This window comes from Aspergillus fijiensis (assembly GCF_003184825.1).
Source record: "Aspergillus fijiensis CBS 313.89 unplaced genomic scaffold BO72scaffold_91, whole genome shotgun sequence".
Taxonomy (NCBI): domain Eukaryota; kingdom Fungi; phylum Ascomycota; class Eurotiomycetes; order Eurotiales; family Aspergillaceae; genus Aspergillus; species Aspergillus fijiensis.
The window spans coordinates 30,968-55,381 of NW_024469067.1; the positions used below are offsets into that span (position 1 = coordinate 30,968).

The 24,414-nt window shown below is 52.6% G+C and overlaps 9 protein-coding genes across 9 annotated transcripts; 3 read left to right on the top strand and 6 right to left on the bottom strand.

Moving 5' to 3' along the window:
• Window positions 1-994: 994 nt before the first annotated feature.
• On the bottom strand, window positions 995-3,244 carry BO72DRAFT_453411 (sugar porter family MFS transporter). Its single transcript, XM_040945977.1, has 4 exons — window positions 2,679-3,244; window positions 2,363-2,619; window positions 1,911-2,307; window positions 995-1,854 (listed from the first exon to the last, which is right to left on the bottom strand). Exons 1-4 carry the CDS (start codon window positions 2,766-2,768, stop codon window positions 1,138-1,140), a joined length of 1,461 nt encoding a protein of 486 aa, XP_040795734.1. The 5' UTR covers window positions 2,769-3,244; the 3' UTR covers window positions 995-1,137.
• A 967-nt stretch (window positions 3,245-4,211) lies between these two features.
• On the bottom strand, window positions 4,212-5,148 carry BO72DRAFT_453413 (uncharacterized protein). The gene is made up of 3 exons (XM_040945978.1): window positions 4,769-5,148; window positions 4,722-4,723; window positions 4,212-4,701 (listed from the first exon to the last, which is right to left on the bottom strand). Exons 1-3 carry the CDS (start codon window positions 5,050-5,052, stop codon window positions 4,559-4,561), a joined length of 429 nt encoding a protein of 142 aa, XP_040795735.1. The 5' UTR covers window positions 5,053-5,148; the 3' UTR covers window positions 4,212-4,558.
• Window positions 5,149-7,003: 1,855 nt separating this feature from the next.
• BO72DRAFT_501632 (CocE/NonD family hydrolase) lies at window positions 7,004-8,854 on the bottom strand (the record flags this gene model as incomplete). The annotated part of the gene is made up of 2 exons (XM_040948999.1): window positions 7,004-7,537; window positions 7,595-8,854. 2 exons carry the CDS (start codon window positions 8,852-8,854, stop codon window positions 7,004-7,006), a joined length of 1,794 nt encoding a protein of 597 aa, XP_040795736.1.
• A 489-nt stretch (window positions 8,855-9,343) lies between these two features.
• BO72DRAFT_532475 (uncharacterized protein) lies at window positions 9,344-11,683 on the bottom strand. The gene is made up of 3 exons (XM_040950433.1): window positions 11,302-11,683; window positions 10,754-11,228; window positions 9,344-10,695 (listed from the first exon to the last, which is right to left on the bottom strand). The coding sequence occupies exons 1-3, from the start codon at window positions 11,546-11,548 to the stop codon at window positions 9,573-9,575; spliced, it is 1,845 nt and encodes a 614-aa protein (XP_040795737.1). The 5' UTR covers window positions 11,549-11,683; the 3' UTR covers window positions 9,344-9,572.
• Window positions 11,684-13,181: 1,498 nt separating this feature from the next.
• Window positions 13,182-15,286, top strand: BO72DRAFT_391305 (MFS transporter; the record flags this gene model as incomplete). The annotated part of the gene is made up of 10 exons (XM_040941847.1): window positions 13,182-13,326; window positions 13,376-13,512; window positions 13,578-13,660; window positions 13,723-13,820; window positions 13,875-13,995; window positions 14,044-14,419; window positions 14,475-14,605; window positions 14,657-14,990; window positions 15,061-15,166; window positions 15,216-15,286. The coding sequence occupies 10 exons, from the start codon at window positions 13,182-13,184 to the stop codon at window positions 15,284-15,286; spliced, it is 1,602 nt and encodes a 533-aa protein (XP_040795738.1).
• Window positions 15,287-15,520: 234 nt separating this feature from the next.
• On the bottom strand, window positions 15,521-16,399 carry BO72DRAFT_453418 (Dabb family protein). The gene is made up of 3 exons (XM_040945979.1): window positions 16,267-16,399; window positions 16,084-16,194; window positions 15,521-16,011 (listed from the first exon to the last, which is right to left on the bottom strand). The coding sequence occupies exons 1-3, from the start codon at window positions 16,327-16,329 to the stop codon at window positions 15,856-15,858; spliced, it is 330 nt and encodes a 109-aa protein (XP_040795739.1). The 5' UTR covers window positions 16,330-16,399; the 3' UTR covers window positions 15,521-15,855.
• A 799-nt stretch (window positions 16,400-17,198) lies between these two features.
• Window positions 17,199-17,610, top strand: BO72DRAFT_391242 (uncharacterized protein; the record flags this gene model as incomplete). The annotated part of the gene is made up of 2 exons (XM_040941842.1): window positions 17,199-17,446; window positions 17,508-17,610. The coding sequence occupies 2 exons, from the start codon at window positions 17,199-17,201 to the stop codon at window positions 17,608-17,610; spliced, it is 351 nt and encodes a 116-aa protein (XP_040795740.1).
• Window positions 17,611-19,349: 1,739 nt separating this feature from the next.
• Window positions 19,350-21,507, top strand: BO72DRAFT_309025 (Zn(II)2Cys6 transcription factor). Its single transcript, XM_040940488.1, has 4 exons — window positions 19,350-19,722; window positions 19,785-20,444; window positions 20,501-20,763; window positions 20,832-21,507. Exons 1-4 carry the CDS (start codon window positions 19,480-19,482, stop codon window positions 21,391-21,393), a joined length of 1,728 nt encoding a protein of 575 aa, XP_040795741.1. The 5' UTR covers window positions 19,350-19,479; the 3' UTR covers window positions 21,394-21,507.
• Window positions 21,508-22,067: 560 nt separating this feature from the next.
• Window positions 22,068-23,935, bottom strand: gprC. The gene is made up of 2 exons (XM_040940489.1): window positions 23,090-23,935; window positions 22,068-23,036 (listed from the first exon to the last, which is right to left on the bottom strand). The coding sequence occupies exons 1-2, from the start codon at window positions 23,675-23,677 to the stop codon at window positions 22,290-22,292; spliced, it is 1,335 nt and encodes a 444-aa protein (XP_040795742.1). The 5' UTR covers window positions 23,678-23,935; the 3' UTR covers window positions 22,068-22,289.
• Window positions 23,936-24,414: the final 479 nt, after the last annotated feature.

The following is a 24,414-nucleotide window of genomic DNA, read 5'->3' on the forward strand; positions in this document are numbered from 1 at the left end:
TCCTCGCGTTGATTCCATCGTAGTACCGAAAACCCATGCGAGTAAATGCCTTACCCATCATCGCGTAAACCACCGGTGACCAATGGTCTATACCCGTGACCTGACCCAAAATTCTCCCGGCGACCAACCCCGTTGCGCATAGCAGCCATCTAGCACGGCACTTTCACGGTCCTACCTCTTACACCTACACCCACACCTACACCTACAACCAACAACAATCAGCAAACCTTCCACCCTCGTCATTTGTAAACTGTAACTGACCCCCCGCCCCCCACAACAAATACCTGACCAACTCCCCACGTCTGCAGGTGCATACTGAAGTACACTCACCAACCATCCCCGATCGCCCATCAAACCGCGCGGCGCAGCGCTGTGTCCGAGACCCCCCCCCCCCAAACTAAACCAGCAAGATCATCCATCCTAAATGCGCGGTTCTCTCTCGTCGCGTCGCTAATTGCCAAGTGACTCAGCGGCGATGCCGGGGTGGGGGTGGGGGGAGTTGCGCGGCTTCCTCTTCCGTTCCATGTCGTGTATCATGTGATGGTGGCGGGAGTATAACCCCCCCCCCCTCGGATGGGTCTATCTTTCTCCATCCGTCGTGGATGGATGTTGAGGAGGGCGTTGCGGTCGGCCGGTGGGGTTGGGGGGTCGAGGTGGATTGTGGTTTTGATTTGATTTTTATGTATGCGATTCTCATGGGTAAGCTTCACTGCCATGCTATCGTGCATCGACGACGTGTGTTGACGGGAATCGTGAGTGATGGCTTCGATCAGCCTGCAGTGATTTGTGGGAGGGGGGCAGTTGACATTGGCAGTGTACTGTAGATCATCCGGGCTCGACGACGAGTGTGCGATGCGATCCAGCCTGGATTTACAGTCGTTGAATGTTTGGGTAATGTGTCGCTGAGACTCCCAGCATTCAATCTTACTATACATCATTCATGATCTCAAGTTATTGGAGATTGTATAAACTGTAGGTAGGTAGGAAGGTACTGTACTCAGACGCCAGCTAGGACTATCGAACGGAAAATGCAAGAACTCGGCGAGGTGAAAAACCACAACCAGCAGCTTCGGATAATGTACATTCAACTCCAGCTATCCTACTAGGAAAAACTGCCCTCCACCCAAGAAAACAAGATTACACCTCCGTGGTATGGGAGGTGGAGGGCTGGCCATCGCCCACACGCGGGATATGGGCGGCGCCGGCTTTCTCCGTCGCGGAGCCGCGGCGATCGTAGGGCTGCAGCTCCTCGAACTGGAACTTGGAGCTCTTCCAGGGCGGGACGCGCATCACGTACATGGTGTCGATCTCCTCCAGGGTGCGGCCGCGGCCCTCGATCACCGTCAGGTACACCAGGCCCGCGGCCAGGAACAGACAGCCGGCGAAGACGTAGCCGAACCGGAAGTCGATCGCGCTCGTGATGAAGGGGGTGAAGAAGGCCAGCAGGAAGTTCCAGAGCCAGTTGGACGCGGTGGCCAGCGACATGGCCCGCGCGCGGTACTCGGACGGGTACAGCTCCGCGATGATCGTCCACACCATGGGGCCCCACGTGGAGGCGAACCCCAGGATGAACAGACAGGCGAACACGACCATGACCACCCCGGCGGTGTGCGTGCTCTCCGGGTCTTCCCGGTCCAGTTCGAAGTGGCCCACCGAGGCGAAGATCATGAAGCACACGAACATCCACAGCGCACCGGCGATCAACGACCGCCGACGGCCATAGTTCTCGATCAGATACAGACCCAAGAACGTGGTCCCGAAGTTCACACCACCGAGGATCATCTGTGTGACGTAGCTGTTACTGATCCCGGCGCCTTGGAAGATGGTTGTCCCGTAGTAGAAGAAGTAATTGGCCTGGGGTCTTTGTTAGCTAGTGCTATTTTGGGAGCAGGCGGGTTGGCTCAACTTACCCCGGTCAGTTGTTGCAGTGCCTGGAGAGCCACTCCGACTGCAATCCGGTACTTCATGCGCGGCCCCTTGAAGAGCTGGACCCAGCTCACCTTCCCACGCGCCAGTTCCTCCTCGTACTTTTGCTTGATCTCATCGAGTTCTTCCTTCAGTCTGCGGTGATTATGGGGAATCCCGTACATCTTGGCGATGGTGTCGGTTGCTCGCTCGACCTTGCCGTGCCGATAGTCGTATCGGACGGTTTCGGGGAACAGCGAAATCCCCACCCCCAGGACGATCGCCCACAGGTAGGTGATGCCCATGGGAATGCGCCAGGAGGCGGTGCTGTCCATGTCTTCGGTCCCGAAATTGATGCAGTTGGCGACGAAGATGCCCAACGTGATGAACAGCTGGTAGGTACTGTTGCAGTATTAGTGCGCGGTAGAAGATGACAGGGGACAGGGAGCAAGCATACCTGACCAGTGAGCCACGAATGTGTCTTGGTCCAGTTTCGGCTTGATACATCGGCACGAGCAATGACAATGCCCCGACTCCGAGGCCTGCCACCCAACGACCCATGGCCACTTGATACCACTTCCCGGACGGAGAGGATATCTGAACCGTGATGCCCACACACACCATGGCCGACCATCCACTAATAGACCATTTGCGACCCACGCGATCTGCGATGGGAGCTGCAACGAGAGCGCCGATCAGGGTGCCAACGGACAGCTGAAGGAATGCGTTAGCCTCGTGAGTAAAACTTTAGAGCAGAGGAACAGAGCTCTTACCAACGCCACGATGAGGCCCGAGCGGGCATTGGTAAAGTAATACGTGCCATCGGAACGCTGTTGGCCGTATCGTTGAAGGAAGTTCGGCATCTCTAAGAACCCGGAAATCTGACCCGTGTCGTACCCGAAGAGGAAACCTCCCATCGACACGAAGACTCCCATGAGAAAAGAGCGCCATGTGAGGAGCGGAATGGGCGTGTCAACTAGCTCTTCCTCTTTTGCTTCTTGGATCGGCGCCGTGGAGAGTGTTCTATCTGCCGTGGCTCCATTGTCACCGGCAGAGTAAGTGTCGGGTCTACCTCCCGGTCGCCTCAGCTTGGAGAAGACCATTGTTCGCTAGCTTGCTTCGTTCGTTATGTCAAAGTTGATCGGAATCCAGTCATCCAGAGATTTACGAGATCCCAAACCGAGCCGTAACCGGTCTACAGAAGCCGTTATATAGACCTCATAGTATACGAAACACCCGAGACACGAGGAGATGGATGATGAATCATGATGTCACGAAATCGCAGCTTCCCGCATCCCTATTTCGTTTGAATCTTCTAGATGGAGGTGTCAGCGACAGCATTCGTCTGGGATACTTAATCGAGAGACCAGGGTCTTTTCCCCGGAGTGAGCCCATGTCAGGTGCTCACGTGGAGGGGTTGGGTGGCCGGGTTCCCATGGCTCGGTACGGAGTACTGGTTGTGCGTGCACTATGCTGAGTGGCTCCCGGCCGCCGCATGCAACAGCCACGCCGTGGAACCCGCACCAACCCCGGACGGCGACGAAGTCTAGGCGTTCATCATGTCGCCTGGCCACGATCTGGGGAAAAGGCTATCATTATGTCATTTATGTCATTTACTCAGAGGGGCAGTCCCCACGACCAATATGACAGGTTCTTTTACGCCCCATGCATCAGGTGGCTTGATCGATACCACCCGGCCGTCCATGGATCGAGGGCATCGGGCTTCCTGGCACAACTACCCTACTGAGCAGGCGGTGCTCGGTCACGGCCGAGCAAGCGGAGGCCTGAATCATGAGTTGGGCTTCCAGCTTCATTGTCAGACTCTCGGCGATCCCGAGAGAGCCGTTTCGAGGCATATCGCCGTGATCTGTGGCAAGGGTTAGCAGACAAAGAGCCGCTCCACGGGCAGAGAGGAAGTCGGGGGATTAGGGGTGTATCTGTGTGACATAGCTGTTTGAGGTTCCGTGGTCATACCACAGTAGAAACAGTCAGCTCTGAGTCAATTCGATGCCTAAGGTAGAGACGTATGTGCTCTTGCTGCAACCGGGGACTTGACGCACGGCCCCTTGACCTTTACCACCTTGTCTTCGTCAAACAAGATCTTGCTTGACAGCGATGCTGTTGCTCTGCATAAGCCTCGCATGTCAGATATCATCGTCTAGCTGTGTAATGTTGTTTCCCAACTACAGCCTTTCACTACCGAACGGTAACATACATCATCAAGCAACCATTGCTGCCACTGGAAACACAACCAAACAGCTGTAACCAAAACACAAACAGTCTCTCAATCAAGTACCAGTAGCCTGACACACTGCAATTTATCTGGAAACCATCAATCTCCCAATAAAAAACTTGCACATGCGACGCAAGTAGCACATCGCGGCCTCCCATATTACCCAATCCGGCCGTCCTTCGATCCGGGCACACGCATCCAACAAAGGAAACACGATCACTCTCCCGAGTCCCAGCAATGTACGATGGACAGTCGACCACCAGCAAGAATACCTAAGGTAGTCACCCATATCTCCGCCTCGAACCAGACCCTCCTTCCATTCTTGCAGCCCTAATCGAAGCACCCCCGCAACCATCTTGTGGAATATTCTCCCCTCCCCGGCTCGACTTGACAACCCTCTTCCCCAGACCAGACTCCCACTTAATTCCGACCCTGTCCTTGTTGCTGCCCCTGCTGCCCTTGTTGCTGTTGCTGCTGCTGCTGCTGCTGCTGCTGCGCTTCCTCGACCTTCTTTGAGATCCCGGTGGTAGGCGTATCATTCCTGGCCAGCATCATGGCCCTGCTCGTCTGCATTGATTGCATCGTTAGCAGATCATTTCATCCCATCAAGCTCGCAAGGAGATTCAGCAACGCACCTGCTTCTCGCCCAGCGCCACCGCATCTATGTCTGGAACCGGAGCTGCCATTGCCACTGTGGCCATGAAAACCGAGACGAGGTACACGAGCTTCATGTTGATTCTATGGTGTTTTGCAGAAGACGGAATTAGACTTGGGGTTGGGGGGACTAAGAGAAGCTTGTCACGGATCGTGGCGGATTGGATTGAATTGGATTGCTCTGCGATAGAATCGGGTAGGCTAAAGGTAAGATGAAGTTGCTTGGAGGTTGAAAATGAAGGGGTTGCAGTACAGTACATCCCTGACTGCTGTTCGAGTTGGTATATATACCCTCGAAACTCACCGGACAGAAAAAGATAACCTCGAACCTATGTACAGCACCTACCAAGTAACCCCCTGGATTAGCTACTCGCTAAGGCACCTAAAACAAACTTGTCACTTTAAAATCAAAAGTCCCGCGCAGCGCAAAAAGAACAAGGCTATTGACAATTATCTGATACGTCTTCTCGTTAGTTCTCTCCTAGCATTCGCTTACGGTAGATTGTCATTAGTCATTCCTGGGGTCCGCTCCCGACTACGTACTTTGTACACTGCAGTCAAGAAAGATGATGCTATTCAGGAGATTTATGGGTGCATTGATCGATTGGGCGGGGGGGGGGTCCAGGAGCCAGCCACCACCACCACCACCCGCCGATACACCCGATCACGGATTGAGGAAGAACCTCGAGCAGGCAACCACTACTATGAGCCCCCCGTCCCAATGAATTGGGTCCCAAAGAATACTCCGTCGGACATGATCGGCCCAATTGCAGTGGCCCCTTCTCAGTGAGGCAGATCAGGCTTCTGGCTAGTATGAAAGCGGCAAGTGTTCGTCCCGGGACGGACCGGACTCCCTCCCCTTGACTGGGGTTTGGGATGAAGCAACCTCGGCTGAACCGAAACCTACCGACCTGTCACTGCACCAAAGGTGGGCTACCAGTGGAGTACAGTACTCACGCTGCATGTAAAGCTAGGTCTTCGGCCGGGAGGTGGACCTTCGGCGGGTCCTGGTGGAGTTGGGATCGACTCCGACTCTATTGTTGGGGGTTGTTTGACAGCTGGTCGGGGATTGTGTTCTGGTGAGATTGTCAGGGGGTAGTGGGTGGTGTCGGTGTAGGAAGTCTACTTCCGTTAGTCTGGAACGCTTTGCTGAAAGGTTGGCTTTGCCGCCGCTAGAGCCTTTCACACCTCGGTCAAACAAGCGTAATCATTCTACCTCACTTCGCTTCGCTGCTTTGCTTCTTCGCTTCTTTGATGTGGTGGTGGTGGTGGTGGTGGTGGTGGTGACAGAAGCCGTGGCATGAGCCCCATTATCGTCGACATTACGGAGAATGTGGCTTGCCTGGGCTATGACTTTGCCTAGACGAACTTGGTGCTGAATATAAGAAATGGGAGGGAGGCGAGGCTTGAGGGGATCCTCGGAAAGACCAAGTCGCAACTTCGTAGGGAGTACTGTAGGCCGGTCAGATTTCCAGTATGCAGCAGACCCATCATTCGATCTGGGCTTGACGCCTCAATTGGCCTCGACCGTCTTTGTGATTTGTATTTGCATGCTGCACCGATGCATGGCATGAAATGATATGACGCGTCACATAAGTGTACAGAATCTCCTCCTTCCCTTCACCACACTGGTACGGAGCAGTACCTCGCTTATGCGTACTTCGTCGAAGCCTCCCAAATGGCCCTCGCCATTGAATGGGGTAAGTGGAAGGGAATTGTGATCTATCTCATCGGAAGACGTAAATAATCTTCCATAGTTTCTGGATTCAAGGGCGCTACAGTACTCCGTACCTATTCCCTTTTTAGTCCCTCGAGAGTGCTTTGGTGCTTTTCACCACGGTGATCGTCGAATCTCGCAGGCGTCTAGCCTGGATCATGCGTCGGTTTCCCACACAGATCTGCTCTCATCTTCCGTTCGGAGCAGCCCCCCTCCCCAGGGGATTTTCAGACACAAAAGTACAGCACAGTCCATCAAAATAAGGCTAGATCGGACATCGGACGCCATGGCGCAGAAGTACCAGTACCAGGAACGGGGTGAGTGGATCAGGCTGTCCTGTCAAATGCGCATTGACTTTGTTCGATGGTCGTCTTCTATTTAAAAACCTGGTCGATCAATTCGGATCGCCCCCCTATCTGTTCCAGTTGGTGGTCTGTCAGAAACCAGAACCCAAGGAGTGATACTGTTTGTTCCCACAACCAACTCTACACGACTCACACAAAAGGCAACACCAGATACGAAGCATACTCGCCTCCCCCGTAGACCACATGGGCCCCTTGATTCTCATCGTCCGGCTCCGTCGGCCGCATGAAGTCCACCTCCGGGAAACACATATCGTGGCCCGACACACGGAGCACGATGCCCTCCCCGGGCCCAAAGACCATGCCCATCGGCCAGAGACCGATGTCCAATGGTACAATGGTCCCGGGGGCAATCGGCTCCCGTCGATCATGCCGGTACATGATCTCGTCCGCGGTCGATCGGGCTTCATCATCATCGCGAGTGACCGCGTGCGAGGCGCGCAGGAAGCCCGACGGGCCCAGGGTCTTGACGGTATTCACATTCGGGACCTCCGTCGCCGGCATGGGACACGGATAGTTGAGATGCTCGAGAAGCTTGCCGTCGCGGTTGATCTTGCGGATTTGCACCGCGACGTCCAGGTCATCGTGATCTGGACAGGACATCCAGAGTCGGACCTGCGGGTATCCGGCGAGCTCGGTGTATTGGTCAAAGTATAGGACGAAATCCTGGACGGTGCAAGCGGTTAGTGCGTGATTAGAGAAGATTCATGGGGAAGTGCTCACCGAGCTGGCTTTCAGGTCGTGTCCTGCATGTGCGACGGATGATACAGCAACTGGCTGCTGTGGCTGCAACGTCATGGTCTCCGGCCTGAGATAGAACCTCTTCAATTCCTGCCGCGCTAATGGGTACTCCTTCTCAGGTCGTTCACAAATTGTCTGCACAACACTATCTTCGAACCCGAGCAGCGAGAGTCTGACTGGCGGGGTACTCTCCTCCCAGCCATTCTCAACGCCCTTGAGATACCGATCAAAGTATCGTGCCAGGTCTTCGACCATCTCCGGACGATAGAGGTCGTACCATTCCTGATAGGGATGCACACGGAGCCATTTGCGCGGGCTCTGGGCGGCACGGAACGTCTCGAAGGAGCCACGGGTATGCAGCATGGACGAATACGATGCTAGAACATACAACGGCACGTCGCCAATCCGTTCCGGGTGAATGCGCTTGCTCTGCCAGTAGTCATCATAGAAGGGCCGCTTGCGGATCATGGCCGGCATGTTCTCCGCGGCCCCGTGGCCGGCGAAGCCCGTGAGGATCATGGCGTGGAACCGCTCGTTGTGCGGCCGCCCCCCACGGAACACCAAATCCCGGTAGAGATCCGTGAGCCCTTCCCACGGCGCGAGGGCCTTGAGGGCCGGGTGCGCGAACCGCGAGGCGAAGTTGACCTGCGCGATGGACAGCCACGAATTGCCGGCCATGCCGACCGAGCCGGAGCACCACGGCTGCCGCGCCAGCCAGTCGATCGCATCCCAGATGTCCTCGGCCTCCTGCTGGCCCCAGAACACGATATTGCCCTCCGAGTCGCCGCACCCGCGGGCGTCCACGTTGACGACCGCATAGCCACGCGCGGTCCATTCCGCCGGGTCGGGCCCCTCGAACTTCTCGTAGCCGGAAGTGCGTCCCTTCTCGAGACCGGCGCGGAACGGGGCCATGCTGTCGTAGCTCTGGGGGCCGGTGCCGGTCTTCCCGTAGGGGCTCCAGGGCATGATCGCTGGAACGGGGACATCGTCCGAGTCGACGGGCCGGAAGATATCCGCGTAGATCTTGATGCCGTCACGAAGGGTGATTGCCACGTCTCGGCCGTAGATCATGTCTGTAGGCAGTGATCGGAACCCCGAAGATCGGACATGACCCTTGGGAAGGATGGTCTCGCTTGGTTGGAAGCCGTAGTAGGTGAAAGTCGGGTGGTCAGTTGGAGGGGTGAGTTTGTGCCATTCGAGATCAGGGAAGGCTGCGCGAATCGACTTTTCGGTAGTGGTCATGATGGAGGTTGATAGTATCGATATGAAGGATGGTCTGTGTTGGATTCTTTGGAGGCATGCTTGCTATTTATGATCATGAGAAGGTCAATCAATATCTCCACTCCCCCACATGCCGGGGCTAGGAGGAGTTGGTGCGGAGAAACACCCGTTGGCAATTGCTGATGGTCAGAAGTAGGACGTCGGGAAGTGGGAAGTGGGAGGTGGGAGGTGGGAGGTGGGAGGTGGGAAAGGTGGGTTGTAGAGAGGTGGGAGAGTGGGGAGAATCAACAGCAGGTGAATCACTATGGGTGAACTGGAAAGAACTCGAAGCAACTCAATTTGAATTGTCGCAAGTTGTAGCCTGAGGCACAAGGCCGGTCCTCAATCGCATCAAGTCCTCACTGACTGTAGCATGCAGGGTAGGCGTGCAGCTATTCATTTTGAAGAACAACTTACGGAGTACAGCGGAGATGATTTTTGAGAAGACTCCAATCAACAATAAACATTAGTAATATTGCACTGATTTCGCAGCACTATACAACGGAAAAGCAGACCTCTATATACAGCGGGCTTCAAGTTAACAGAACTTGTAAAAGATAATGACAGACAACAGCAATGTGAAAGTAAACCTCTAAACGCCGACACCCCGGGACCAATGTATGCACCATGGATAGTCAAAGAAAGTGGTCTCACAAGATTAGTACAACATGTTGTTCAAGATTCACAGAGAAAGACAAGTCTAATGCTTGGGCATGACCGCAAGCTCATAGTCCACAGGCACTTCCGGCCACGCGTCGATTCCATCCATGATGGCCATTGCCAGTCCACCGCTGTGGTGCATCTGGATGTGGCAGTGCATGAAGAAAGGACCGGGGTTGGTGACGTGGTATCGGAGTGCCATCCAGCTGGGAGCACCCAGGGATGGTGGGGTCTGGAAGGTGTCACGCATCTGAGGGGTTTGCAGGTTGAAGCTGGTTGGGATCTTCTTCATCGCCTCCTCGACAGAGGAGTAGGTCCAGGCCGAATTGCCCTGTCCGATCACGTAAAACTTGTTCGAGTGCTTGTGGATCGGATGTTGAGGCTGACCGGCAGTGGTGACATTGAGGATAAGATCCACCCAGGTATCATTCAAGGTTGCGATCATGTTCTGGGTGGGGATCGAGGTGGGATCGAACAGTGCTGGGAATTGAACATCCTCGAGATCCATCGGATAGGACTCATTTCCTAGCCTCCAGCCATACGAGGTCGACAATTGAGCAATGTCGAGAATGAATGTCTTATTGGCATATGCCGCAGGCGGCTCGCGGGGGAATGGAACGAGGGTGTTGTCATCGAGGATGCTTTTACTGCGATCTAGAACAGTACCAAGCTCATTAATGTATTGCCCCGACGAGGTAGTCGAACCAGGCCTGCTGTTGCTGGTCGGCACGGTTCTCTGCGGACTGGTTAGGCTGGGGCTGCTAGACCCTTGGTTGGTGTAGGTCAAAGTCGCTGTGCCATTAATGATCTGGTTGGCATACTTGTTGGCCGCACGGACTGTGTATGATCCAGCGGGCTGATCCAATTTCAACATCACCGAATATCTTGAGCCAGCGGGGATATTGATCGCGTAGGTGGTGGATGGTTCCACATAGCGTCCATCAACCGCATAGACAATCATCGGATGGTTGTCAATGGAGAACACTAGCGAGGCACTGCCAGCCATACTCAATACATCATAACTGACATATTTCTTGGATGCATCGACATTGAACACCTGGTTCGGACCCTGAGCCGGCACGCAGCCCTCGAAGTAGCCCTTGGGAATTTTGGTGAGATCAAAGTCGTATCGTGCATATCGTGACGCAGTAGGTGGCATACACCTGGTTGCAGTCATGGTCAGTACGAAGATCAGAGAGAGAATATCGACGCAGAACTCACCCCATATCACTCATTTTCACATCTCCCAATGCCTGGCTTTCGCCCGCTCGAGTAAGAGAGTCAATTTGATCCTGACCGGGACAAATGACAGAACCCTTTCCATTAACTAAAATGGAACTGGCACAGTAGCTTGAGAAGCCAGAGTCTTCTTGAATCTGAAGAATCTCTTCGGAAGTGAATAGACGCCAGTCAGAGATAATAACCGGCTGTGTTTTCTTTTCAGCGTCTAACAATGCCTGCAGCTCCGTCTGATCACTGGTCATCAGGCTGAACGGTCTTTCCACTGAGTCCGCAGGCTCCACGTAGATAGCACCATAAAGACCATCATCGAGCTGGGCTCTCATGTGTGAATGGTATATATATGTTCCATATGCATCTGCCTTCCACTTGTATAGAAAAGCGTCGCCTGGTTGGATGGGGGCTTGCGAGATTCCAGGAACACCATCGGACCACGGGGTACCTTGTTGTACGATGCCTATCACCCCAATGTTAGTACGAACCGGGAAGGATGCGGAGAGAAGAGATGAACCATGCATAGGGCGACTTACCGTGGAAGTGAATGGCAGTTTCGAATGGCATGGAGTTATTGACGAGGAATTCCACATCATCACCTTGCTTGACTCGCAACGTTGGACCAGGAAGTTGGCCGTTGGTCCAGATGGCTTTGCGCGTATTGCCAGCTACCTTACCGTCCTCCCATGTTAGATCGACATTGAACTTCACCGTTTTGCAGGAGGCCAGTTCAATGAGGCCAGTGAGGGCCGCCAGAGCCAGCCCGGAGTAAGTGAGCTTCATGACTGATGAAAGACAGAATCTATCCGATTGACCTTAACAAAAAGGGAAATGTTCAAGTCGGGAAGCTGGGTCGATGGTGAAATTCGGCCCGTGAGCTGGGGCCGGGTTGTCGTATGGGTTTGTCGTTGTACTTTCTCTGAATTCCATTTGGACTCTGGCAGGCTGTACTTATATTATCAGAGATCAGGTCTAGAAATGTGCTCGGTTACGTTGTGCTAGCTGAACCCGAGCACCGGAATGTAGACCAGCTCCAAAAATATCCGGCTCGTCCCTCCACAGCATCGAGTTAAGTCCGAGACCTGTCATCGGAAGTCTTCTCAATGCTATCAGTGATGGCAAGCCTACTGCATTCGGACTTGCCACATCTCTTTGTCTGCGACTCACTCTGGACGACTGAGTTCAGATGTCTTGATGCATAAGACATGTTCATACGCTCTGTACGCACTTGTCTTGATCATGATATTGACTGCTCCCGGGGCTCCAGCTGCTCTCTGTCGCCGAGAAAAGTAATCTCCGGAGTCGAGCTCCTGGATTGACCAAGCATGGAAAGATCGACCTCGATATGCTGTACCCAAGGTGTTGTTTAGCTATCGGATGCAGGAAATCCATGTGTTGAGGCCCTGTCTTGGCAGGGATCGACAGGGCAGCGGACCCACGCATGCGGAATGAGGAAGAAAACAAACATCCTAAAGGATCCAAAGATGCTGTCATCGTCCGGTAGCGAGGGGGAGATGCTCGGTCATCTCCATAGTGCCAAGTTTAAGGTTGCATGGAAGCCCTGTGTAGTATCAATCTAGTTCCCTGCTTGCTCGCCCATTTCCATGGACCTCAGCAACGGCCCGTCGTCGCATCCGCACCCGCGCCATAGCAAACCACTGGAACCATTTAAACCAACTGTCAGACTCGAGATTGGCGCACAAATCATGAAACGAGTGTGCTCATTATGGAATTACACAATCCATCTTCATCCAAGGGACAAGTGATAGATAGTTAGAGAGCAGCAAGATGTGCAAACCACCGTGAGCGCAACCGGCACTAGACATGCACTTGGCAGCCGGGACCGGGTCAGCTTTCATGACGGTAGTCTCGATCGGGAAATGTTCACATTCCTGGGTTGACCTCCTGGTCTACCTGTCTTTGTTTGTTTATAGTCCAGCATTTGAATCCATAGAATCATTGCGGAGCAACCATGTGCCCTTCTCGAATGTCAAAGAAAACTGAATTTGATGTTGGTCGGCTATCTAAATCGGGCAGTATGTTTGACAGACTGGACGATGTATACTTGATATCGCTGCCTGTATATTCAGGCAGCACACGGCACCACACCAAGCTCCCCTCGTCAGGTTCTCTCTCAAGTCACGTAGTCGATGATGGTCATCGAGTACAATGCCGACTCTCTTTGCTCCATGACTCACCCCAGCGGGGTTGCCTCGATGAGCGTCGTCATGATCAGGTCGGGATTGGCTGATAATGGTACCATGCAGGCGACTAGTGCTGCATCAGCGGGATAATCCCTCAATTCACCATCGACCGAGTCTTATCAACAGAGCCTCAAGATGGCGTCGCTATCCAGAAATTGCTAGCATGTCATGTCTTCCTCGGTCGGAGAGTACAGATCTGCCCAACAAATGTCATGTCTTCGAGTGAAAGAACCGGTTTAATTGCAAGCTCTAGAAATGGGAGCGATCCAACAGGCCTCAGCTCCACGAATAGTCCCAAGGACAATAGTAGCGGCACCAACAGTAGTACCAGACTAGCGATTCTCATTGCATATCTCGGTATGCCCCTGTTCTTACTGGGCTCTTCCACAATAGCTAACAACACCAGGGGCATTTCTTGCTAGCTCTGACGAGTCAGTCGTCATCGCGACCTACGATGTCATTGCTTCCGGATTCCATGAACTCGCCAAAGGCCCATGGCTAGTCACCGGCTACAATCTGGGCTACTGCATTGCATTACCGATTGTACGTATCTGCTCTTCATCTAAAATGGATGAAGCCCATTAACCACAGGATATTCCTCTGTACAGTATGGCACATTGGCAGATGCATGGGGGCGCAAGTTATCCATGCTTGTGGGATACTCATTCTTTGGCATAGGCTGTCTTATCAGGTCGGTTACCTTCGAAGGACGTCGTCTTTGATTCTCTATCAATTGTCTCACTGGCCAAACAGCTCTATCAGCGCAGCAATGACTGGGTTGATAGCAGGGCGAATCGTCAGTGGCGTCGGCGCTGCTGGCATGGCCATCACAATCTCGATAATCATCACCGGTGGATTGTCATCTTCCTTCAGAATGGTTTAGCTCACACTCAATGTAAAATTAGATCTTGCTGCTCCGCGTGATGTTGCCCTTTTGCGGAGCTATACCAACGTTGTAGCTATGATCGGGCGGGGCGTTGGGGCTCCAATAGGTAGCATCGTGGTCAATTCACTTGGTTGGAGATGGTAAGGAGTCTCGTTCCGAAGTAAGATGATGGGAACTGACAAGGACAGGGCGTTTGCTGGTCGGTTGCCACTCATTGTGCTCTGTTTGGTTCTGTCCCGAGTATACTTCCCAGACCACCACAAAGAGACCGCCGAGCCCCAAACTTCCCACGGGGGTAATATCAAGCAACTTGATTACCTGGGCATTGCTACCTTTGCAACTGCGGTCGTGGCTCTGTTGATGGCCATCACAATTGCAGGCCAGGAAGGCGGCAAGATGTCCCACCACTATTTTTGGTTGGTGATCTTCACACTTGCAGCAATCTTCTTTACCTTGCACGAGATCCTGTGGGCGAAAAGACCACTGGTGCCTCTTAAGCTGGCTACCAAAGGTATCGGTCAATATTGGTTGGTGGAGCTACTGATCTTCAGCGGGAGAAATGGGGTGAGTGTCACACATGGAGAATTTTGCATCCGTCCGGATGATCAACCCCGCGCAGCTTGTTGCTACTATAACTCAATATCTCACCCAAGTGAAGCGTCTTCCGGAGGCTACGGCTTCAATGTACCTCGTTCCCAGCACGATGGGACTTGCAGTCGGGTCCATGACTTCCGGCTTCGCCATCCAACGGTAAGTACGACGCCTTCGTCTCTTGTGTTTTCCATTCATGTCTAACCCGAGCAGAACAAAACGGTACAGAACGCGAAGTCTTTACTCCGCTGTCATCAGCATCCTCTCATCAATACTCCTCTTTTTCGCTTGGCATTTCGACCATCCGGTCGTAGAGTCTTTGTTGGTGATTCCCATGAGTACGCCGATTGGCATCATCACCTCCGGTGATTTTATCGGCATGTCCAGTCGCGCGCCGCCAGAGGTCCTGGCGTCTTCGATTGGAGCATACTACCTCAGCCAGCAGCTGGGTTTGATTGTGGGTGCAGCAATGGGACCCTTGGTCGTGAGAACTGGGTTCAAGCACGACATTGCCGGGGGGCTGAACGAGTCGGTGGAAAATGAGGTAAAGCATAGCGTTGCGTCCAGTTTCTGGGGCGGTTGGTAGTCTGGACAGTGGACACTAACACGATCAGGTCATCCGCAATGTGCTTCGCGATGCCAAGTACGTCGATACCCTACCGGAAGATATACAGAGAGTAGTCCGTTCCTCCTTGGGCTACGGATATCAATTCGTACCAGGTAAGCAGCTAGCCTTCATTGGGTAGGAGGCACAATACTGACTCGGCAGTACTTGCGACGGTCACTGTTGCTCTCTGTGTGCCCAGCCTGGTGGTGACGCGCGAACAATCGGTGGAATAAGCAGCCCCTAATTGCAGACAGTATTAGGATAGGGCTTCGTCGATTAGGCTGTGCCGCGCTGTGCGTGAGATGAGACTTCGAAATGAAGTCTCTCTTCAACAGTCTTAGGTATTCGGTGCTGTCAAATCTACAAGGCATGCGTGGAAGGAATGAAAGCCGGGGGATCGACAACTTTGGCTTTTCAATGAATTGGATCGCCTCGGCTACGCTTTTTATAGAATGGAACAGAATGAGGTTCAATTGCAGTCATTCAACCCCCAGATTCGTTTCGAACTTGACGGGTGGTGTCGCCGGTTACATGTAACCAATTGGCTTGGTCGGTACACGGTAAGGACTCCGACCGAGTCACCTGCAGCGGGTTTCAAGCATCGAATCAGAATATAGCGAATGAAATCAAGCCAATGATTAGATGTCCATGAAACATCAATTCGCTTATCAGCTGCACATGCTCGAAGAGTCATCTATTTACACGACCAGGTCCAGGTCGGGTCTTGCAGTCCGTGGAATCAACATCCCTACCGTGTCCCACCTCAAATGGCACAGTAGTAAGCCGAGGGCGCCCGGGAAATCTAGAAGACGCCGTTCGTAAAATCGACCACCTGCACCTTCTCAATGTCCCCGCCCAGACCCTTGACGAAGGCGAGATGATCGGGGTCCTTGTTCAGGTAGTACTCGCGGTCTTCCTCGGACTCGAACTCCATGACGAACACATGAGTGATGCCGTTCTGCGACAAGAGGGTTTAGTCCACGCAGAAAACAACTTTCTCGCAGGGCTGAAGGGAGTGAGTGCAACGTACGTTCAGCCCTTCAGGCGAGTTCTGTTTCCCGGCTCGGAAGGATTTGATGTATGCCGTCTGGGTGGTCGGATGAAGACACTTGTCCTTCAGCGCGACCAGATTGCTGCACACCTATAGCGAATTATATCAAGGCCTGTTAGCGAGGATGTGATGGTCGGCTGGAAGTAATAGCACGGCACGCACTTCTTCAACCCGGTCGGGGCTGGTCGAAGACTTGAATTGCACTTGCACGATGTGGGTGATCATGTTGTCTGGTTCGAGCGAAACCGGTGGTTGTTGTTGGTGTTGTTGGTGAAGAGGGGAATGGGCTGGGCGGATAATTATGGCGATGCCCTGATAACGCACCAAGTGGCGTGTGGGGAAAGAGGTGGATCAGTCAGCATGATCCTGGTCGGTTTTGTCAGTTTAGTTGCGAATTTGATTATGTATGAGCGGACAGCTGAGCTGGAGGATTCCTTCACCTTCCATTTTCATCGACTTATCTGCACTGTATGACGGTTTTCAGTATCTCCTACATGTAACCGTAACTCAGCTAAATGAACAGATTAGTAAGCTTGGATGCAGCGTCAAGTCACACTGTGGGCATAAGCCACAGGCATTAGACTCAGAGTGTGATTAGCAAGGTGTAACGGTTATGACACTATTGACGGATAAATCTCCTTCTCATGTCGACAGGAGCTCGGGCAGATCTATGGTAGAATACCTATACGTCGGGACGAGTAGTTAGTGGTCTTGTCGGGTTCTTTGGATCAGCTCCCGTCTCTGGCCTCTTATCCTCATGCTTATCAGGAGAGCTACTCAGTACGGACATACACTAATAACCGACGAGCATATGAAGCAGAGCCCCGACCACGTCCAGAGATGTACATCTATGGTAACATCGACTTACCTGACTTTGCAGAAAATATCACAAGAACCATAATATTGATGATAATATTGACATGCAGGCAATGTCAGCCACTTTGCATAGATATACCGACACTCAACCTGCATTCTTGCCACAAGTATGGACAGCGTGCTCCATAAAAGGCAGCATCTTGCCTTTGAGACTCAATGAGCAATACAACAACTCACTGGAATCAGAAGCCTCAACACCCCCAGACAATACAGACAACATGCTCATCTACTCCGGCAAATTCAGCTACTCCCCCTACGCCACCAACGAACTGTTCTCGGTCGTCTTCCGCGACAATGTCCAGACCGGGGACCGTGTGGCCGTCATCCTTCAATGGTCCAAGGACGCAGGCGGGCAAGTGAAGTCCAATTCGAACCACCACGGCACGGTCAGCAAGGTGTCTACCAATGGTTCCGGGGAGAAGGAGATCGAGATTTTCCAGAACGAGAAGGACAGCACCTACTATTGGTGGGGATTCCTGTGCATTAAACCCCGGATCATTGCTGATGAGTTATTGATTTCACTTCAGGTATAAGGGAAAAGTGTCCGGGGAGACCATGACCTTGAGTATGTGGAATAAAGGGGGAGAGGAGGTTACGAAGAATATCAAGCTGCAGCTTGTTTTCTTCTGATGGAAGCACTTGGCTCAAATGGTGGGGCCTTGTCGCTGTGGGTGTGTTGCTTGAGTCCGAGTCTACCAAATGGGTTTATCGGGGATTTAGCTGAGACCTACATTCCTTTCTTTGGGTTTGATGAATGAACATCTATAGGGCTCAACTTGCGTCGAGCCATGTCCAGAGCAATGTTCGTACAAACACATGGATTGGCTGATGCGGCCGAGTGATCTTTGTGTAGAGCCACAAACATTAGAACTGGAATCGCATTCCAGTTTCCTTGTTTGGCCGGAAGTCGTAAAGTAATCGATGGTGACATGCGAAGTACGGTCTCAACGCATCTCTTGTTGAGGCTAGGGTACCAGAAATAAGTGACGAGCACCCCTTGACTAGGCATATGTGACTGGGATTTTGAGGCTACAGTGACAAATGACCGCTAGAGTGGCGTAGTTCTTGCTCAACATTTGACTACAGTGAATTGTACAGTACTTGTGACTTGTCGATTGAGCGGCCAATATATGTAACATGATATCTATGATTGAGATAAAGTGGAACCACACCCCGTCTTCAGATCACAAGTTCAATAGTAAATCTCATGATATACGTAGAAGTATTAGGTGTGACCATTCGACCTAGTAGATGCCTTCGTCATACAAGGTTTGCTCCGAGTGATTGTGGATGGAACCGAGGGGCTGCCACGCGGCGTCGGGGACCATTCGGGCTTTCCGAGCCTGATCCACAGGTTGAACCTCGAGCCGGTAATATTATTAGGACATCTGACATATAAATGAGAGGGCCCTGAGCATTCTGGGCAAGCCCTAATAAGAGAAATGCATAATTATAGGCTCGGGGCAAATTGCAACCCTTCAGAGCCGCTCCCCGAGTGGGGTGGAAGACAGGATGCCACAGTGCCACCTCAGTCTGACAGGCGTCGGCTTCCCTTCTTCTAGAACCCGATAAATCGCCGACTGATGGTTATTGATCCCTTATTGGATGATCCGTGGATTGAATGGGCAGGACCCCGAGTCGGTGTTAAGGTAGTGGAGCCCTAACAAATAAATTGTCAAAATTGTCAATATCCCGGATGACGGCGACGCATGATGATGAGGGGCAGAAGAAGAAAGCGAAGTTGATGGAATGGAAATGGATCCCGACCGACTGATTGCGATGGGATGGAAGACGGGGAGTAATTTCTATTCTCCGGGGAACCCCCTGACGGTCCCGTGACCTGATCCGGGCAGTCGGTACCGCCCCGGTCGGGGAGACTATCTCCTATCTCCTCCTCACATCCATGAATCTACTTCGTTCCAATTTCATGGTTCTTGACTCGATCCCATTCGTATTTCATCAACTCATCCCCTCCAGGGTGGGATAATTCTCCGACCTAGACTCTAAATTGGCTTGCCCCTTCATTCATGCAACAAACTTTCCACCCTCCGCCCCTCAGCGCATGCCTGCACTTTGGTCCCCGAGTTCAGGTCCCTCCTGTACTCTACACACAAATCGCAGTCAGCTGCAAGTAAACCCGAACCAATCTCGAAGCAGCATCAACAAAAAAAAAAAAAGCATAATGCTCAGTTTCAGGTTTCATTGCGCTGATGGATGGGGATGGACCCCGGAAATCTAGACGCATGAAGTCATGAACAGCCTCCAGATGCAAGGCTGTCGATCTGTTGCAATGGCCAATCTGCGATGGTCCCCGAGTCGGGGTCTCGCGGGATTGGATCCTGAGGATCCAAATCTCGGGGTTCAGATCCCTTTGGCTGCAGTGGATGTCTTCAATTTCCCAGAACCCAGAACGCCTCTCGCTCTTCCTTTATAATTCACTGCGATGTCGTCAGCCGTAGTCCCTGGATCTGGCACTATGAATCAGTCTCTATCAAGATCATGCAGGATTCCGGCAAACCCTCCGCACTCGCCTGTGTACCCTGTCGGCGCCGCCATCTGAAATGCGATGCCCGCATGCCCATCTGCACTCGGTGCCAGAACAATAATCATGATTGTCGATATGTCCGATCACGTCGTGGGCTGCGGAGTAACAAGACGGGCCCTGGACCGACAGCGGAAGAGGAGGCCGATGCTCTGTTCTCGTCGAATATCATGAACTGGCTGGATGCCTCATTTTTAGATGTACATACATAGCCTTCTCCGCCAAGCACTTGTCGAAGACGTCGTCTTGCTAATGGAACTAGCCAGATTCCCTCCTCGACATCCCTGACCTGAGTCTTGATATTTTCCATCAAGATCCAGCGCCAACATCGCCAACGCCCGTGCATATTCCTCATGCCGAGGATATCACCCATGATGCTATGATTCAGCTCTACTACCATCACTTCCATAGATCGCATCCTATACTACTACCGAGACGGGCGCTGGCATCGTCCGTTGCACAGCATATACCAGATTATATTCCGGACATCATGCGCTACATCGGCAGTCACTATACTTCTGCTCCAACGCTCAAGGACAGCTTTTACCAGTCCGCTTACACCGTTCTCACCGCGCCGAAAGATGGCTTTCAAGCCCAAGGTCTCCTCCTACTCAGCATCCTGGAGCATTCGCATGGTCGCGAAGAGGCCGCACGACGACTTCTCCGGGAGGCCGTCCAGGTTGCATACGGCATCGGCATGCAGACCCAGGCGTTTGCCTCGGAGAACTCCCACGGCTACCCCGTGCTGGAGGAAAGCTGGCGACGAACCTGGTGGGAGCTCTACGTCACGGAGGGACTCATGGCCGCCATGGGCTCCGGGCAATGCGGGGTGCTCTCTTCAGGCTGGGAGGACTCCGATGTGTGGCTCCCTTTACCAGAGGAGACTTACAACATAATTGCAGGAGGGGGTAGTGGTAACGAAGTAGGCACAACCCTGACCCCATTCCCATAGAAGGTCCTGATCTGACAGCCAGCCAGACGAAATCCGAACCCTTGACCCTGTCCTCCCTCTCTGACTGGCCATCTGACCTCACCTCTCCCGTCTCCCGCATCCACGCAGTACAATTTCTTCGAGCTGTGCTCGAGCTCAACCAATCCCTTGACCCTGCAACCGAGACGCAAACCGAGACGCTGGACGCACGGCTCGTCTCCCTACTCATGCGCTTACCCTTAACCCCCTCAATAACCGACGCATCCACTATCGACGAGATGGCCTTCCAGGCCTTAATGATCACTTACCTGTATGCTTTCCGATTCCACACACTTCTCTATCACCCATCGTACACATCCACTAAACAAAACCATATAGGAGTCTAATCCACCTCCACCACCCCCATTCGACAATCCGCTTCGCCTCCTACCAACGCGCAAACGCGCAAACCACGAACGCGGCAAATAACCCCGCCTCCTCATCCTCCTGCACAAGACTCCGCGTCCTCAGCCCATCATCATCATCATCACCAGCATCCGCATCCGCATCCGCACCATCAACATCGAACCCCACGAACCCCATCCCCGCCCCCCACCTCCCGCTCAACATCCACGCCCAGAAGATGCTCCGAGCCGCCGACCTGATATCGAATCTAGCCACCCTTCCCAGCTCCGTACAGTCCCGCACCCCCTTCTTCACCTGCGCCCTGGCGCTCGCCATCGTCGTGCACACAGCGACCTTCATGATGTGCGTGCCCTCGCCCTCATCGTCCTCTGCTTCTTCCCCTGCTGCTCCTGCATCTTCCACCAAGGGAGCCAAAGAAGATGCCCTAAAAGCGCGCATCGAGCTCGGAGTCGGGGCCCTGCAGGTGCTAGGCCGGGTGTGGCCGCTAGCGAAACAGGTGAGAGGGGAGATGATCGAGCTGTATCGCGGGAGGTGATTTTCGCCGATCCGCCGATTAACCATAATTACCCGTCGCAACCTTGACGAGCAAAAGACAAGGACAGTAGAGAATCAAATGAAGTGGCAACGGTCGCTTTTCCTTTCATCATCCTCACGTCTCATGTTATTCTTGCATTCGCATTTGGGAGGGGCTTTAGGTTGGTAGATAGCACAGCACAGCGCGATTCATTTCTTCTGCCATTATCTATATATATCCTACATCATATGTTCTTGCAATATGCAGTATATATGAGATTTCATCGAGACGTATATTTTTTCAGATTGCTTTTGCTTTTTTTTCTTCCTTTTTTCTTTTTCTTTCTTTGTTTTTTTTTTTTTTTTTTGTACTTCAGCTTAGTAGATTCTCTCAGTATTGGTAGGACCTTTCACAAAGTTAACAATCCCGGTGGCTCTACCCAGACATCTGGTTATGGTAGGTTATTTGAGTAGAGAATGACCTCACTCTGCAAGACTTAGTAAATGCTAACCCAGTTGACTACGGGGAGAGGTTGAAGAACAGCGCTGTTTAAGGACGGCCCTTAGCTTAGCAAGCATGACGTTGGGAATGCATGGTGCTTTCTAAATGACAGGAACACTTCCATGATAAATTTGTGTATCTCGTTATATGTCTGGAATTCATGTATCAGAAGGTCAATATATACATGGGCATAAGTATTGTGTATCGGTCGGGGCGCTGACAATCGACCCGGCAATGGAAGAAAAAGAAATAGCCAGGGGATGAATGTCTCAAGCCCCAATAGGTCAGGGTGAAGAATGAAAGAGGGACGTGAAATTAAATGTATGGTATGAAAAAGGAAATGTGAGTATACAAAGCGTCAAGGAGTCCGGGCAATCGGACGGGCATCATGTTGGGGCGGCCGGCCACTGCGGTCTCTATCTTCCCCACATGCGGGCTGCTTGCCCATTGCCTCTGTCGGGAGAGCCATCGAATGACCCCTTGCTTGAGTGATCGCTCGCCTCGCCCTCTACTGGGAAGGCCGGTTCGCTGGTGATCTCGATCGTCGTGTGCTGATACACCTTGCCCAGGGTCGACAGCTCGACTCCGCTGGGCTGAACGATGTTGTCGGTAGAGCCGTCGCGTACGGTGCGTTCCATATCCTCTTCCTCGTGGCGCGCCATGCGAAGGGCACTGATGTCGGTACGGTTGTATTTGGGGTCAGCGGTGATGGTTGTCAGATGATTGTTGTCCGTCTTGCGGTTCTTGCTGCTGGCGAATTTGTAGCTGTTATCGTGACTGGGTTCCGACTCCAGGATGAGATTTTTGCGAGTCAGGGTGTACAGTAAAGCGTCGACCAAGCCGGAACTGGTGATCATAGCACCGGCGACACAAAAGTAAGCGACGTTCGGAGCATCTCCCTGTGCGGTGGCCATGCGTCCGGCGGCAAGAGGAAGGGAGAGCACAATATAGGCGATCGGATAGATGACCATGTATCCGATAACACGACGGAGGCGCTTGAGACTCTCGATGTGGCTATTGCCCAGAATCGCGGACTGCTTGATGCGGCGGCGGAGTTGGAACCACATGATTGCGTAAAGACATACGGTGCCGAACTCCGCCAGGAAGATCCAGATGTAATGTGTCCATAATCGCATCGCTTCGTAGTCTTCGCTAATCCAGCACTAACGAACAAGTCAGATTAACACAACCGCTTGTTGTGGATGCCGGTCCTTACCCAGGCCCCCGAGGGAATAAACACATAACGCCCATGTGAGGCGAGTGGAATAATAACCAGAATGGCGACAAAGACCCAGATTCCCACCACGGATGCCACAAAGACCCGATGGCTCAGTTTATAACCTAGGGCCACCAAAAGGAATGTATGAATAGCAATCGCGAGCACAAAGAGACCACTAGACGGGTCGCCAATCTGTAGCCAGAGACCCTGGAGAAAACATCCAGCAGTATCGGCCGATATCTTGTTCTCCGATATCCACTTGAGGCAAATCAAGAAAGCGAGTGACTGTTGCAGATCGGCCAACACAAGGTTATAGATCAGAATGATGTATTGATTGTAACCGATATACCGTGCATAAGATCCCCGCCAGAAAACGAGTCGATAGGTGATGAAAGAGATCAGAGCGAGTGTCGCTAAAAATGAGAGAATGGCCATGACCGAGACGGCAATGAGACCCTTGCGCTGAGTGCTCGGAAGCGGATCGATGTCCATCGTTACCCCATCCCTCAAGTATGTACGAGGAGAGAGACCGTGGCTATCATCCTCGAATGCTCCCAGAGCATTCAGTACTTGAACAAGGCTCATTATTGCAACGTCTCTGAACGTGGCGAGTCCGGATGCACTGCTCTCACATCCCCCTCCTCAAGTAGATAACTAGTGATGTAGCAGCGCCCCGGAGGGAAGGACGACGCTTTTGAAGGGGCAAGGATCGTGGGTACTCGACGCTCGATGGATTGACCCAAAGTTTGAGTTGTTGTGAACAGACCGGAAGGTGCAATAATCGGCAAGAGCTCAGATCAGGGGGGAACACTCGTTGCACGCTTTCCGAATCCAGGAGAAACGCTTATCACAGGTTCCTAGAAGTAAAAATGAGAGGAAAGACGGAGGAGGAGGGGGAGATAGTAATTCTCCGTGGCGGTCGAAGAGGGACGAGCCACAACGGTATGGACTGGATTAAAACTACCGGCAACGGCGAGTGGACCATTGTGGGGAGATGGGCCTCTAGTAAAGCTTTTTGATGGATTAGTTGATAATTAGCTGCCCATCATATCCTCCAGGCTCACTCATGCCCAGAAGCTATCACCCGGAATCGTTAGCCTCCTAGGGACGGAGTGAGTGAGAGACGACTAGCCCGGTGAGAAGTGGTTCCTGAAACCTTGGCCATGGGAACATCGCATTCAGCGACCTGGCAGCAAGCCCCATGCCAAGCATAGGGGACAACCGTGGAGAACAGACGGATAGGAAGAGACGGAAGGCATCCGGAGAGTGGACGACGGGTAGACGGGACTGAATTGTCTTGACCACCATTTACTAACAAAATA

Bases quoted from the DNA above. Each gene is read 5' to 3' on its own strand.
- BO72DRAFT_453411 (XM_040945977.1), bottom strand. From the start codon at position 2,768: ATGCCGAACTTCCTTCAACGATACGGCCAACAGCGTTCCGATGGCACG. The intron at 2,620-2,678 runs GTAAGAGCTCTG...GCATTCCTTCAG, and splicing joins CGGGCCTCATCGTGGCGTTG to CTGTCCGTTGGCACCCTGAT. The intron at 2,308-2,362 runs GTATGCTTGCTC...ATACTGCAACAG, and splicing joins ATTCGTGGCTCACTGGTCAG to TACCTACCAGCTGTTCATCA.
- BO72DRAFT_453413 (XM_040945978.1), bottom strand. From the start codon at position 5,052: ATGTACTGTACTGCAACCCCTTCATTTTCAACCTCCAAGCAACTTCAT.
- BO72DRAFT_532475 (XM_040950433.1), bottom strand. From the start codon at position 11,548: ATGAAGCTCACTTACTCCGGGCTGGCTCTGGCGGCCCTCACTGGCCTC. The intron at 11,229-11,301 runs GTAAGTCGCCCT...TTGGGGTGATAG, and splicing joins AACTGCCATTCACTTCCACG to GCATCGTACAACAAGGTACC. The intron at 10,696-10,753 runs GTGAGTTCTGCG...GACTGCAACCAG, and splicing joins GTGAAAATGAGTGATATGGG to GTGTATGCCACCTACTGCGT.
- BO72DRAFT_453418 (XM_040945979.1), bottom strand. From the start codon at position 16,329: ATGATCACCCACATCGTGCAAGTGCAATTCAAGTCTTCGACCAGCCCC. The intron at 16,195-16,266 runs GTGCGTGCCGTG...AATTCGCTATAG, and splicing joins GCCCCGACCGGGTTGAAGAA to GTGTGCAGCAATCTGGTCGC. The intron at 16,012-16,083 runs GTACGTTGCACT...CTCTTGTCGCAG, and splicing joins ACTCGCCTGAAGGGCTGAAC to AACGGCATCACTCATGTGTT.
- BO72DRAFT_309025 (XM_040940488.1), top strand. From the start codon at position 19,480: ATGCAGGATTCCGGCAAACCCTCCGCACTCGCCTGTGTACCCTGTCGG. The intron at 19,723-19,784 runs GTACATACATAG...TAATGGAACTAG, and splicing joins TGGATGCCTCATTTTTAGAT to CCAGATTCCCTCCTCGACAT. The intron at 20,445-20,500 runs GTAGGCACAACC...ACAGCCAGCCAG, and splicing joins GAGGGGGTAGTGGTAACGAA to ACGAAATCCGAACCCTTGAC.
- gprC (XM_040940489.1), bottom strand. From the start codon at position 23,677: ATGAGCCTTGTTCAAGTACTGAATGCTCTGGGAGCATTCGAGGATGAT. The intron at 23,037-23,089 runs GTAAGGACCGGC...CTTGTTCGTTAG, and splicing joins TTATTCCCTCGGGGGCCTGG to TGCTGGATTAGCGAAGACTA.